We start from the raw sequence: 13,713 nt of genomic DNA, 5'->3' as shown, positions 1-13,713 counted from the left end.
TTAAGTTTTATTGAAGTATAGTTGATTTACAGTGTTGTATTTCTGCTATACAGCAGGGTGATTCAGTTATATTCTTTTTCATTATGGTTTATCACAGGTTGTTGAATATAGTTTCCTGTGTGGCACAGTGGGAAACTCGCAATCCTTTCTTTGCTTTTCCCTTGGCAACTACAAGTCTGTTCTCTGTATCTGCGAGTCTGTTTCTGTTCTGTAGACATGTTCACTTGTGTCATATTTTAGATTCCACTTGTGAGTGATATCATATGGTATTTGTCTTTCTCTTTCTGACTTATTTCATTTAGTGTGATAATCTCTAGGCCCATCTGTGTTGCTGCAAATGGCATTATTCCATGCTTTTTTATGGCTGAGTAATATTCCATTGTGTGTGTGTGTGTGCGTGCGTGTGTGCGCACGCATGTGCGTGTTCATATACACCACATCTTCTTTATCCATTCATCTGTCCGTAGACACTTAGGTTGTCTCCATGTCTTGACCATTGTAAATGGTGCTGCTATCAATATAGGGGTGCATGGATCTTTTTGAATTATAGGCTTTTTCTGGATATATATCTAGGAGTGGGATTGCTGAATCATAAGGAAACTAGTTTCTTTGAGGAACCTTCAAACTGTTTCCCATAGTGAGTGCACCAATTTTCATTCCCACCGCCACCAGCACTGTAAGAGGTAGAATGCATATATTTTTGATTAACAAGAAATAATGATGTTAACTGTGGGCTTTTCATATGTGGCCTTTATTGTATGGAGGTAAATTCCTTTTATGGGCTTCCTTGGTGGTTCAGGCAGTAAAGAATCCCCTTGCACTGTAGGAGACCTGGGTTCGATCCCTGGGTTGGGAAGATCCCCTGGAGGGGGGCATGGCAACCCACTCCAGTATTCCTGCCTGGAGAATCCCACGGACAGAGGAGCCAGGTGGGCCATGTTCCATGTGGTTGCAAGGAGTCAGTTATACCTTTTTTTTTACTTTGAGAATTTAAATCATGAATGGATGTTGAAATTTGTTAAATGCTTTTTCTGAGTCTGTTGAAAAGTTTGTTTTTTTTTCTCTTATTTTGTTAATGTAGTTTATCCCATTGATTGACTTACATTTGTTGAACCATCCTTATATGATGGGATTAAATCCCACTTGATCTTGGTGTACAGCTACTTTTAGTGAGGTGTTAGATCCAATTTGCTGGTATGTGGTTGAGGATTTTTACATCTGTGTTCATCCAGGGTACTAACCTATAGCCTATAGTTAGTTTTCTTGTGGAGTCTTTGTCTGCTTTTGGTATCAGGGTGCTACTCATCTTATGAGTTTGGAAGTGTTCCCTCTTGTATTTTTGGAAGAGTTTAAGGATTAGTATTAACTCTTCTTTCAATGTTTGTTAGACTTTACCTTTCAAGCCATCTAGTCCTATACTTTTTCTTTGCTGGGAGATTTTTGATTACTGATTCAGTCTCCATTTTATTCAATTTGTTGACCTATAAACTTTCACCATAGAACCTTATCCTTGTTATTTCTTAGGCTTCTGTTGTAATGTCTCCTCTTTCATTTCTGATTTTGAGTTTTTTTCTCCTTAGTGTTGCTAAAGGTTTGTCAGTATTAGCTTTTCAAAAAACCAACACAGTTCTGTTATTTTTTCCCTATTTTTTAAAAAGTCTCTTTTTAATTTATTTCAACTCTAATCTTATTTCCTTACTTCTTCTAACTTGGGCTTCAGTTCAGTTCAGTCGCTCAGTCGTGTCCGACTCTTTGTGACCCCATGAATCGCAGCACACCAGGCCTCCCTGTCCATCACCAACTCCCGGAGTTCACTCAGACTCAGTTCCTTGAGGTGTAAAGCTGGTTTGGTTTTTAATCCATTCAGCCACTCTGTGCCTTTTGATTCCGAATTTAATCTGTTTACTCTCCAGGTTAGTCTAATGTGCATCATGGTTGAGAACCACTATCTTAGATGTACAGATAGGCTATGGATATAATAGATGTCTCGAAGAGTCTCAAAGTAGGTCCTTGGATGGGTGGGAGGTACCACGAACTCCTTAAATTTGAGAATTTGAAAAAAAAATCAGTTATCAAGGGGATATAGCTAAGATTGCTGCTAAGTCACTTCAGTCGTGTCCAACTCTGTGCGACCCCATAGACAGCAGCCCACCAGGCTCCCCCGTCCCTGGGATTCTCCAGGCAAGAACACTGGAGTGGGTTGCCATTTCCTTCTCCAATGCATGAAAGTGAAAAGTGAAAGTGAAGTCGCTCAGTCGTGTCTGACTCTTAGCGACCCCATAGACTGCAGCCTACTAGGCTCCTCCATCCATGGGATTTTCCAGGCAAGAGTACTGGAGTGGGGTGCCATTGCCTTCTCCAGTAGCTAAGATTAAGAACCATAGTATTCAACCTCTATGTGAATGAACGATTTTATGTTTTTATAGATCAGAGGTTGCTTGATGCTTATTATTAGCTTGTTTGATAAGGGTTTATTGAGTAGTCACATTAAGAAAGCCAGACAAGTGATTCATGTAGGTGGAGAGAGAGCAGATACTTAAACCATAATACAGCATGAAAAGTGCTGTATTATTTAACACAGTGGTGTGTTAAACAAGTACAGATTTAAATATTTGTCAAGTAACTTAAGTAGCCGTCTTTGAACATATATAGATGTGAAAGTTCATTTGGGTATTAGGTAGTTTCCAATTTCTTGCCTTTAGTGTTGTCATAGAGATATTCACAAAGAGCCTTAAAAAATAAGGAAAAAAGAGAATAATTCCTCCTGTGGAGATCTGAGGAGTTCTTGAATGAAGAAACATTTCCTACATGGGACCTCCGAGTGTAGGTAGGACTTGAATAAGGTGAGAGCAAGTGTCGGAAGCACCCTGAGCAAAGCCCTTGAAGGCAGCCTCACTTGGGCAAGTCTGCTCACAGGGACAACCTTAGGGTCTTCCTGAAGGCTTAGAAAGAAACAGTGGGAGTTGCTGATGGAAAAACATCTTGGAGCCAGCAGGTGGAGTTCCTTCCATACCAAGCTAGAATTGGCTCTAACCCAGGCGTTCGGAACAGTGATGTTTTCTTTTGCCTAATTTATTTCATTATTTTTCTTAATTGGTATAAATTTGTATAAGCCCCTAAGAAAAACTGGAAAATACAGATCTGTTGTGCTTAGTTGCTCAGTTGTGTCCAACTATTTGCTACCCCATGGACTGTAGCTTGCCAGGCTCCTCTGTCCATGGGGATTCTCCTGTCAAAAATACTGGAATGGGTTGCCATGCCCTCCTGCAGGGCATCTTCTTCCCAACCCAGGGATCAAACTTAGGCGTTCCGCGTTGCAGGCAAACTTTACCATCTGAGCCATCAGGGAAGCCCAATTACAGATATACAAAAAAGGAAAACATTGCCTCATTTTCTCAAACATAACTTAAAAAAGAGGAGCAGATCTTGCTGAGCAGGGTTCTATTCCCTAATTTTTCTACTTAAATCTAAAGCTCAGATATTCCTACTGAAAAAATACATCATCCTATTTAATGACTACATAAAAGGATACCCCATAATTTGACCCATTCCACTAATATTGGATATTTTACTGTTGTAAGTTATGAACTATTTCACTAGTTTAAATAATCCCGTGGTGAACATTCTTTTATGTACATTTGGCATTTTGGCACATTTTTCTGAACATACCTAGAAGTACTGGGTTGTCCAAGAAGTTTGTTCGAGTTTCCTGTCCGAGCAGGGTCAAAGAGTGTGCAATTCTGGGGGGCTTTTGTTACAGAGTATCAGATTACCCCCAAAAAAATGTTTCAGTTTATAATCCCTCCAGCCATATGAGAATATCAAAGCAGTGGCATTTTAATAGCTAAAACTGACAGTATCATCTTGGTATGGTCATTAATTCTAAACCAAATTTCTGAATTGCTTTTGGTTGCACAAATACTAAGAATCTTGCATATTATGGAAATCATCCTTTGCCATGTTTCACCTGTTGATCCTTCCTCTAAGATAAATTGTTCTGTGGTTTGTTGATGGTATCTGGATTACCTGTTTTCTGCATCATTTTTGAAAATATAGAGTTAGCTTATTATTTTTAATTGACTTTTGGATGACAGTTTATATGCCAGTAGTACAGGATTTGTCTTTCTTGCATTTTATTAACTGGAATTCAGGTTCAGAGAGGAATTAGAGGAAAAGAAAGGACAGGATTTATTTCTCTCACACAAAAGCACGCCCAATCTAAGGACTGCCCCGTGAGACCTAGCAAAGAGAGAGAGCCGGAATCTCCTGATGACTGTTCAAGTGGAGGAAGTCCTCCACTTGATGGAGAGGAGGTTGGATGCTGGTAAGTAGCCACAGTCAGTAGGCTTTCTGTCACAGAAAGAAAGAATAAAAGTCTGTTTGTTGTTGTTGTTGTATCAAGGCAGGCCCATGCTTCTGAATGCTTCCCTTTGTACGTGCATAGAGTATCTCCAGAGGGATTTTCAAGGACCTGGTGCTAGCAGTTGTCTTCAGGGAGCTGAAGAAGGAGGAAGATTTGTTTTTCATCGTTGTACCCATTTTTACTGTTTGCATTATTTACTGTGTATGTTTTACTTTTTCAAAATGTTTTAAAATCTAGTTATTTTTTTAAAAACTCTCTTACCCATGGTTATGCAATATGTTAATGTTAGAGGAGACTAGGTGAGGAGGCCATTTAGACAGCTAGTCAGTGGGGGCTTCTCTGAGGATTTGAGAGAGGCCTGAATGAAGTAAGGGATCAGACATGAGCCAGGCAGGCATCTGTGGGAAGGACGTTCTGGAGGAGGGAATGGTGAAGGTGATGGCCCGGAGGGTGCAGAAGGGCTCACCCTCAAGAAACAGTAAGAAGGCCAATGTAGCTGGAGTTGAGGTGGAATATGGGAGGTGGTGGGATCAGGACAGTTTTGGAGATGGCTTGTAGAAAAATACATTGGTAAATACAAGCTTCCTGACAATGGGAGCCCATTGCTGCGTGAAGCAGCAGAATTAACAGGACGCTGTGAGCTTTGTTTCCCACTGGCCTGTGGGACAGTGACACACGTGAAGCAGTGAAAGGAACATTGCTACAGGTGGGGAGCCCTGGCTCCTGTATTAGTTTGCCCTGATGTTAATTACTGTGCTCAGTCTGTGGCTCATTTCTGGAAGTGCAGAATCTGCCTTGTATCACTTTGGGGGGCATTTGGATGGCAGTTCTTGGGGGAGGTGGAGGTAAGATGGGGTCACTTACAGCAGACATGATGGTGCCACAAAGGGTTGTTCACTTCTTTCCCCTGGTCTGACTGCTGCCTCTCTTCTTCCAAGCAGGATTGGTTGCCGTGGTCCCTACTGCTTTTCTCGCTCATGTGTGACACAGGGGCCTTCTATGTTCCTGGGGTCGCACCAATCAACTTCCACCAGAACGATCCCGTTGAGATCAAGGTAAGTGTGTTCCGGGTCTGTGGGAGCCTCTGTGCTGGGCCAGAGGACCTGGGTGCAGGAGCACAGTGAGTGGTCATGTCCCTCTTGTGGTTGCAGAGATCACAGACCAGTTAGCCTGAGAGCAAGAGGGTTCCCAGCTGGAGCTGGAAGGAGTCTGCCCCCGCCACCCCCTGCTCCCCCCACCCCCCGGGGCCCCGCAGTTCCAGGATCTCCTGCTCTCTCTGGGACTCTGTGCGTTCTCTCTCTGTGTTCCTCTCTCTCTTTCTCTTTCTGGCTCTGGCTCTATTTCTGGTTCTTTCTGTGTCTTTGTGTCTCTACTCTCACTTTCACAGGTTTCTCCGTGTCTTTCTCCTGTACTCACTTCTGTGTCTTTCTGTCTCTCTTTCTGTGTCTCTGTCTCTCTACCTGCCTCCTCCTTGGTGACATTTCTGCCTCCCTTTTGGGGCTGTTCCATCCTCCTCTGGGCTTCCCAGTGGGTGCAGTAGTAAAGAATCCGCCAGCCAAGCAGGAGACTCGAGTTCAGTCCTTGGGTCAGGAAGATCCCCTGGAGAAGGCAATGGCAACCCACTCCAGTATTCTTGCCTGGGAAATCCCGTGGACAGGGGAGCCTGGCAGGCTACAGTCCATGCAGTCGCAAGGAGTTGGATGCGACTGAGCACATGTGCACTCACATCCTCCTCTCCGTCACCAGCTTTCTCTGCATAATTCATATCATCTGTGTGTACGCAGCCTATTATGGATTCTGCTTTTTCAGTTTTAGCTTCTGCCAGGATTCTGTGGTTTAGTATTTCTTAACTATGCACTGCATATCTGAGTGGTGGTATATGAGATGATTTTAAGTTGCTGACAAGTATATTTTAATAACTTTTCTTTTAATTATATTAGAAAATATAGCCATTACTTCAGCTCATGATTTCATGACTACCATTGTTGGTTTTCCATTTTTAATCCCGATAAAATGTTTGTTTCTTAAATGAGTGTATTTATCTAAAAATGAATCATACCCAAGCAAATAGTAGAATACATATTAGGTAGATAGGGCAAGTCAGTACATGAATGATTAGGGTTTGGAAAGCATTGTCCTAAATCAGAGTCCGGGCCACCTCGCTTCTTCAGCTTAGGTGCCCACTTCTATGTCAGTCCCTTGTGACAGGGATTATGGGCCAGTAATTTTAAAATATGATTGATAAGGGGCAGTGGACAGGCTGACACCTTGGTTAATGTCTCCTGTAACAACAGACTCTGAGTGGCATTCTCAAAGCCCCAGATAGGGCAGGGGGTTGATGGTGGACCTTTTCGTATTTAGTTTTCCTCAGAATCAAACTCTAAGGTTCAGCTTTGCTACATGAGATTTATTAACTAGGCGCTCAGGGTCAGCACTTGGGAGGGAATGAGGGAAGCAGGACTGAGCAGAGGGAGACCTTGAACTGTGATACAGCAGAGTCCCTTGGAAAACTCTGGCACTGCAGTGGCTGGCCCTGCAAAGCTGTCTCACATTAAGGCGCGAGGACCAGCCACCAGGGGAGGGCTGCGACCTTGTACCAGAGCTCCCAGCTAAAGGAACTCCCCTCTCAGTTCAGTTCAGTCGCTCAGTTGTGTCTGACTCTTTGCGACCCCATGAACTGCAGCACACCAGGCCTCCCTATCCATCACCAACTCCCAGAGTCTACCCAAACCCATGTCCGTCGAGTTGATGATGCCATCCAACCATCTCATCCTCTTTCGTCCCCTTCTCCTGCCCTCAGTCTTTCCCAGCATCTGGGTCTTTTCAAATGAGTCAGCTCTTTGCATCAGGTGGCCAAAGTATTGGAGTTTCAGCCTCAACATCAGTCCTTCCAATGAACACCCAGGACTGATCTCCTTTAGGATGAACTGGTTGGATTTCCTTGCAGTCCAAGGGACTCTCAAGAGTCTTTTCCAACACCACAGTTCAAAAGCATTAATTCTTCAGCATTCAGCTTTCTTTATAGTCCAAGTCTCACATCCATACATGACCACTGGAAAAACCATAGCCTTGACTAGACGGACCTTTGTTGGCAAAGTAATGTCTCTGCTTTTTAATATGCTGTCTAGGTTGGTCATAACTTTCCTTCTAAGGAGTAAGCCATCACCCAAATACAACTGCTCCTAATACTTCTGGATTTTTCTTAGTCTTCTTCTCTGTGCAATGTTTACAGTGTAGTATACTTGGCATTCTCACACTTCTATAAACACCCAGCTTCTTGACTATATCGGTCCCGCATAGGCAAAATAGTTGAAAATTTTAGTTCAGTTCAGTTCAGTTGCTCAGTTGTGTCCAACTCTTTGCGACTCCATGAATCGCAGCACGCCAGGCCACCCTGTCCATCACCAACTCCCGGAGTTCACTGAGACTCACATCCATCGAGTCAGTGATGCCATCCAGCCATCTCATCCTCTGTCGTCCCCTTCTCCTCTTGCCCCCAATCCCTCCCAGCATCAGAGTCTTTTCCAATGAGTCAGCTCTTCGCATGAGGTGGGCAAAGTACTGGATCATTTAGCATCATTCCTTCCAAAGAAATCCCAGGGTTGATCTCCTTCAGAATGGACTAGTTGGATCTCCTTGCAGTCCAAGGGACTCTCAAGAGTCTTCTCCAACACCACAGTTCAAAAGCATCAATTCTTCGGCCTTCAGCCTTCTTCACAGTCCAACTCTCACATCCATACGTGACCACAGAAAAAACCATAGCCTTGACTAGACGAACCTTTGTTGGCAAAGTAATGTCTCTGCTTTTGAATATGCTATCTAGGTTGGTCATAACTTTCCTTCCAAGGAGTAAGCGTCTTTTAATTTCATGGCTGCAGTCACTGTCTGCAGTGATTTTGGAGCCCCCAAAAATAAAGTCTGGCATTGTTTCCACTGTTTCTCCATCTATTTCCCATGAAGTGATGGGACCAGATGCCATGATCTTCGTTTTCTGAATGTTGAGCTTTAAGCCAACTTTTTCACTCTCCACTTTCACTTTCATCAAGAGGCTTTTTAGTTCCTCTTCCCTTTCTGCCATAAGGATGGTGTCATCTGCATATCTGAGGTTATTGATATTTCTCCCGGCAGTCTTGATTCCAGCTTGTGTTTCTTCCAGTCCAGCGTTTCTCATGATGTACTCTGCATATAAGTTAAATAAACAGGGTGACAATATACAGCCTTGACGAACTCCTTTTCCTATTTGGAACCAGTCTGTTGTTCCATGTCCAGTTCTAACTGTTGCTTCCTGACCTGCATACAGATTTCTCAAGAGGCAGGTCAGGTGGTCTGGTATTCCCATCTCTTTCAGAATTCTCCACAGTCTATTGTGATCCACCCAGTCAAAGGCTTTGGCATAGTCAATAAAGCAGAAATAGATGTTTTTCTGGAACTCTCTTGCTTTTTCCATGATCCAGCGGATGTTGGCAATTTGATCTCTGGTTCCTCTGCCTTTTCTAAAACCAGCTTGAACATGAGGAAGTTCACGGTTCACATATTGCTGAAGCCTGGCTTGGAAAATTTTGAGCGTTACTTTACTAGCATGTGAGATGAGTGCTTCATAGAGGCCACCAATTCTCAATCTAACATCTAAAAAAGCTCTGAAACCAGGGTTTTTTAAAATTCATTTTAGGCAAGACCTGACCTGAATTTTTTTTATTGACTTTATTTGTTCCATTTAGTATGATTATTTTTACATTTCTTTGTACAAACAGTCATTGAATGTGGGGTACTACTCCAGACCCAGCTGGGAGGTGTTATAAAACCATGGTATATTATACCACATTGCTCTCTTAAAATTAGAAAAATTCCTAATTCCAAAACAAGAGTTTTAAGTAAGGATTGGACCTGGATTTTAAAAATTATTTATACTTTCAGATGGTGTATGAGGAATGATCTATAGAGTCTAAACAGCAAAGATAATTTTAGTTGCATTTAAAATTTGCTTTTTGCAACATTTTGATTGGTTCTATTTTATCCATGTTTTGGGGAGTAGTCTGTGGCCGTCACTATTTCTGGAGCTACATTCTTGCATCAGTTCCTAAATGTTCGCCGTCATGGTCTTCTTAAACTTCATCTTTAATGGTTGCATAATATTTAGTTGAATGACTAGTTTATGATTTAGTGACCGGTTTCCCATTGTGGAGCTTTTAGCTGTCTTTCCACTTTTTCCTCTCTTCTTCCGTTGTGCAAACATTTGGTGAGCACCTACTATATGCCTAGATCTGTAGGCATAGTGGTTCATAGGTGAGCAAGATACATATGGTCCTTGCCCTCATGAACCTTAAATCTTAAAGTCCAGTAGGGGAGGCTGATTTCTTTGGGGGGAAAAAAAAATCAAATAATTATATTTCATCAGACATGCTACAAAAATAACTAGGAGTGTTGAAGTAGAGGAAATGGGGAAATTCCTTTGGTAAGATGATTAGGAAAGGACTCAAAGGTGAAGAATTTCAGCTGAAACGCCAGTGGCTCAGCAGTAAAGAATCTGCCTGCAATGCAGGAGGAGACAGGGGTTCGATCCCTAGGTCAGGAAAATCCCCTGGAGAAGGGAATGGCAACCCACTCCAATATTCTAGTCTGCAGAATTCCATGGACAGAGGAGCCTGGTGGGCTACAGTCCATAGGGTTGCAAAGAGTCGAACATGACTGAAGAGACTGAGCATGCAAATGTGAGAAGGAGTCAGAGAATCAAGCAAGGAGGATCAGGGTTCCAAGCTGGAGGCAGGAGAGGACTGGTCAGGCTCAAGGAAATAGAGGCAGAAGACCACTGTGGTTAGAAATGAGGAGTGAGCTCTTTGTTCCTGTAGTGTTTTCCCTCATTTGGAGTTACTTCCTTAGAAAAGATATCCAGAAGTGAAATTATGGGGTCAAAGAATATCAACACGTTAAGGACTCTGAGTATGTGTTGGATTTGGTTGTGATTTTAAACAAAATCTATGATGCAGTCTGAAACTAGTGAGCTGTGAAATGATTCAGAATTGTAGAGCATATTTATAGTGTACCAAAGTTGTGTCTGCTGCAGTTAGTTTGCTTTTTAGATAATAATACCGAGTATACTGAAGATGAGTGGGTACCAGGGAGGATTCTTGAAAGTCCCCTTGATTTCTGGGTTAAGGAATAATGGCCTCTCTTCTCCCACCAGGCTGTGAAGCTCACCAGCTCTCGCACCCAGCTACCTTACGAATACTACTCGCTGCCCTTCTGCCAGCCCAGCAAAATAACCTACAAGGCAGAGAATCTGGGTAAGTTCTTCTCTGGCACTGCTGTTACCCTGTCCCAAAGAGGAACTCAGATCTTTTCATAGTGATAATAGCAGTTAACCCTTAGATAGCACATACTGTGTGCTAGACGCCATTCTACATAGTTTGTTTATATATTGGCTCATTCAGTCCTCATAACATCCCAAAAGAGATAGTTGTATTTATTCCCATTTTTACAGATTAAGTAACTTGTCATTGGTTATACTGTAAATTAATAGCTAAGCTGGACTTGAAATCTGTGTAGTCAGGCTTCAGAGTTGGAGCCCTTGGCTCCTGTTCAGACTAGTTCTTGATTTCCAGATATCCCTTTCTGTCTCTCATGGCTTCTGTAACCTGTTCTCCTTTTAATTAAGAGTGAATGATTATCTCTGGCCCTGATGGAAGCAGACATCACTATAGTTCTTGCTAAGCTGTTCAGGCCTTGCCTCAAATAATATGTGAAGCAGCCAGCACAGTGTCTGGCATATGTGTTCATAAATAGCAGCCATTTTTTCATTAATTCAAATTTCCATTAATTCAAATAATTCTTCATTTGGTAGAATTTCAGGCTTAAAAGATGTTTGGAGGACTCTGTTTAGGACGTGATTATTAGTACTTACTCTGTGCCTGTCTCACTTTAAGTCCTGGAGATAAAAAATTGGAAGGATGTGCCTCCATCCCCTGACTTTGAGAAAATGAAGAGACTTTCCTCTTCTCTTACAGCTTAGGGAGAGGGAAGGAGAGAACTGGTTATTGAGCAAGCCCCTAAAAGGGCCACCTTCTCCGTCAGGGCTGCACATGGTTCTGATGTTTCCAGAACCTCTAGCCAGCATCTGTACCTACTGTTGGGTATTGAGCATCCCAGGCCAGCTGGGGCAGACCTTGACCTAAAGCAGGCAACACCGCCAGTCCCCAAGTCTTTCCTGATGCTGTTGAACGGAGGTTGATCTCAGGGCCCAAGCTGTTCCTGCTTACCTGCTGCATACCCTTCTTTTCCTGTTTTTTAAAATAATTGTATTGTTGTTTACTTTTGGCCGTGCTGGGTCTTTGCTGCTGTGTGCAGGCTTTCTCTAGTTGCGGCAAGTGGGGACTGCTCTCTAGTTGCTGTGCTTGGCTTTAGCAGTCGTGGCACACGGGCTCAGTGGTTGCATGCGCTCATGGATGCTACAGTGTGGGCTCAGTAGCTGTGCATGGGCTTAGTTGCACTGCAGCACATGGAGTCTTCCCAGACCAGAGGTCAAACCCACGTTCCCTGCATTGGCAGGTGGATTCTTAACCACTGGACCACTAAGCAAGTCCCGCTTACCTTTTTTCTCTCTACACCATGCCATGTTCCCAGAACCTTGCTGCTACCAGGAATCCTGACCTGCTTTGTCCTCCAGACCCCTCACAGCAGCTCCTCCCTTCCCGTGAGCTGATGTGGATTTGTCAACAGCCCAAAACTCAACAGTTGGGCACACCTCAGTGTGATACCAGGTGACCTGAACCTCCGTGGAGCTAAGGAATGTTCCTGCCTCACGAAATGGAAACTGCAGTGTGCAAAGTTATCCTGCCACACTGTATCTTATTCCATCTTTGTGTAGTGCCTCCCGCTGTGGCCTAGAGGCTCTTTGAGCAATGGGATCATGTCCTACATTTCTCTGTCTTTCTCTGCCACTTCTGACCCAGCCTCTGACACATCGTCATCATTCAGTTAAAGTTAAATGTCCTCCCTGAGTGGAGCAGAAACAGCCTTGATCGAATGCCTGTTGGGTTGCAAGCCTTGTTCTCTTCGTCATCATTATCATCACCGTTAATCCTTACATGGCTCTCACAGTGAGCCAGGCATTGTTCTGAGCCTGTCTGTGCTTTAACTTAGTTAATTTTCACAACAGCCCTCTGAGGTAGCTACTCTTAAAATCCACTTGTCATGGACAAGGGAAGTGAGCCACAGGAGGTGAAGTCACTTGCCTCAGGTTACTCACCGAGTTGGTGGCAGAGCCCAAGAACTGTGGTTGCAGGGTCCAGAGCCTCAAGCAGCACAGTCTGTACTGTCTCACTCGGTTCCCCCTGTGACTGCACAGCCAGGTACGCTGGCCTCCATGCCAGAGTAGAGGGCACAGCAGCTTCAGAGATGTGAAAAAGTTGCTCATGGTCAGGAGGTGTAGATTTTAACCCAGGCTTGTTTTGTTTCTTTTTTTAGTATTTATTTTTACTTATTTGGCTGTGCCAGGTCTTACTTGCAGCATGCAGGATCTTGAATTGCAGCATCTGGGATCTAATTCCCTGAGCAGGGATAGCCCTTGGGCCCCCTGCATGGGGAGCACAGGGTCTTAGCCACTGGACCACCCGGAAGGTCCATTAACCCAAGTTTTTTAACTCTAAAACAGTTATTTCTGTTGGCGGCTCACCTGGTAAAGAATCCGCCTGCAATGTAGGAGACCTGGGTTCTATCCCTGGGTTGGGAAGTTCCCCTGGAGGAGGGCATGGCAACTCATTCCAGTATTCTTGCTTGGAGAATTCCAGGGACAGAGGAGACTTGTGGGCTACAGTCCATGGGGTCACAAAGAGTTGGACAAGACTGAGCAAGTAACACTTTGACTTTCACTTTTCTGTTGTCCAGACTGCCTTTTCCAGAAAGGTTCATTTGGGCTGTCTGAGGGCTGTGCTCCTGATTCTCAGATTGGTGCACTGATAAAGATTCATATGGTGGGGGGTTTGTGAGGGGACATCTGTAGCGGATGTGCTAGAGGACAGTGTCATTCTCTCTTTGAGCGGCCACTTAGCCTGCGGTTCATTTAGTGTGGCTTGCTGACTGCTCCCAGCTTTATAAGTTAAAAGGAATACTTCTCTATTAGAAATGAGCTGTTCTAGACCACTGTGTCCTCCTTCTTGGTTTAAATCTAATTTCTAAATATCGAGAAGTGATACCTGTCTTACTTGATCTGCAGCCCTGTTCCTCTCTCTGTATGTTCTTCCTTTCCTCAAGTGAGTCCCCTGTTGACTTCACTGAAGACAAGTGGGCGGTAGGGCATGTGGTAGAGGAAGGAGCCCGGGGACTTGAGCTAGAACTTGGTTGTAGAAGCCTCAGAG

At 43.7% G+C, this 13,713-nt stretch overlaps 1 protein-coding gene across 2 annotated transcripts in view; it reads left to right on the top strand.

Annotated features, from left to right (window-relative positions):
- TM9SF4 (transmembrane 9 superfamily member 4) overlaps positions 1–13,713 on the top strand; it is a 52,597-nt gene that overhangs the window by 14,300 nt on the left and 24,584 nt on the right. The window contains exons 2-3 of one of the 2 annotated variants that reach the window (XM_027558838.1): positions 5,305–5,418; positions 10,545–10,644. In XM_027558838.1, coding sequence (XP_027414639.1) covers positions 5,305–5,418; positions 10,545–10,644 — 214 coding nt within the window. Of the gene's footprint in view, positions 1–5,303; positions 5,419–10,544; positions 10,645–13,713 lie in introns of those variants that run through there. The other variant, XM_027558839.1, reaches the window with a different exon arrangement.

The sequence above is a fragment of the Bos indicus x Bos taurus genome, chromosome 13 (assembly GCF_003369695.1).
Source record: "Bos indicus x Bos taurus breed Angus x Brahman F1 hybrid chromosome 13, Bos_hybrid_MaternalHap_v2.0, whole genome shotgun sequence".
Lineage (NCBI taxonomy): Eukaryota > Metazoa > Chordata > Mammalia > Artiodactyla > Bovidae > Bos > Bos indicus x Bos taurus.
The sequence above is the reverse complement of the archived record's forward strand: the minus strand, read 5'-3'. Positions and strand labels throughout refer to the sequence as shown.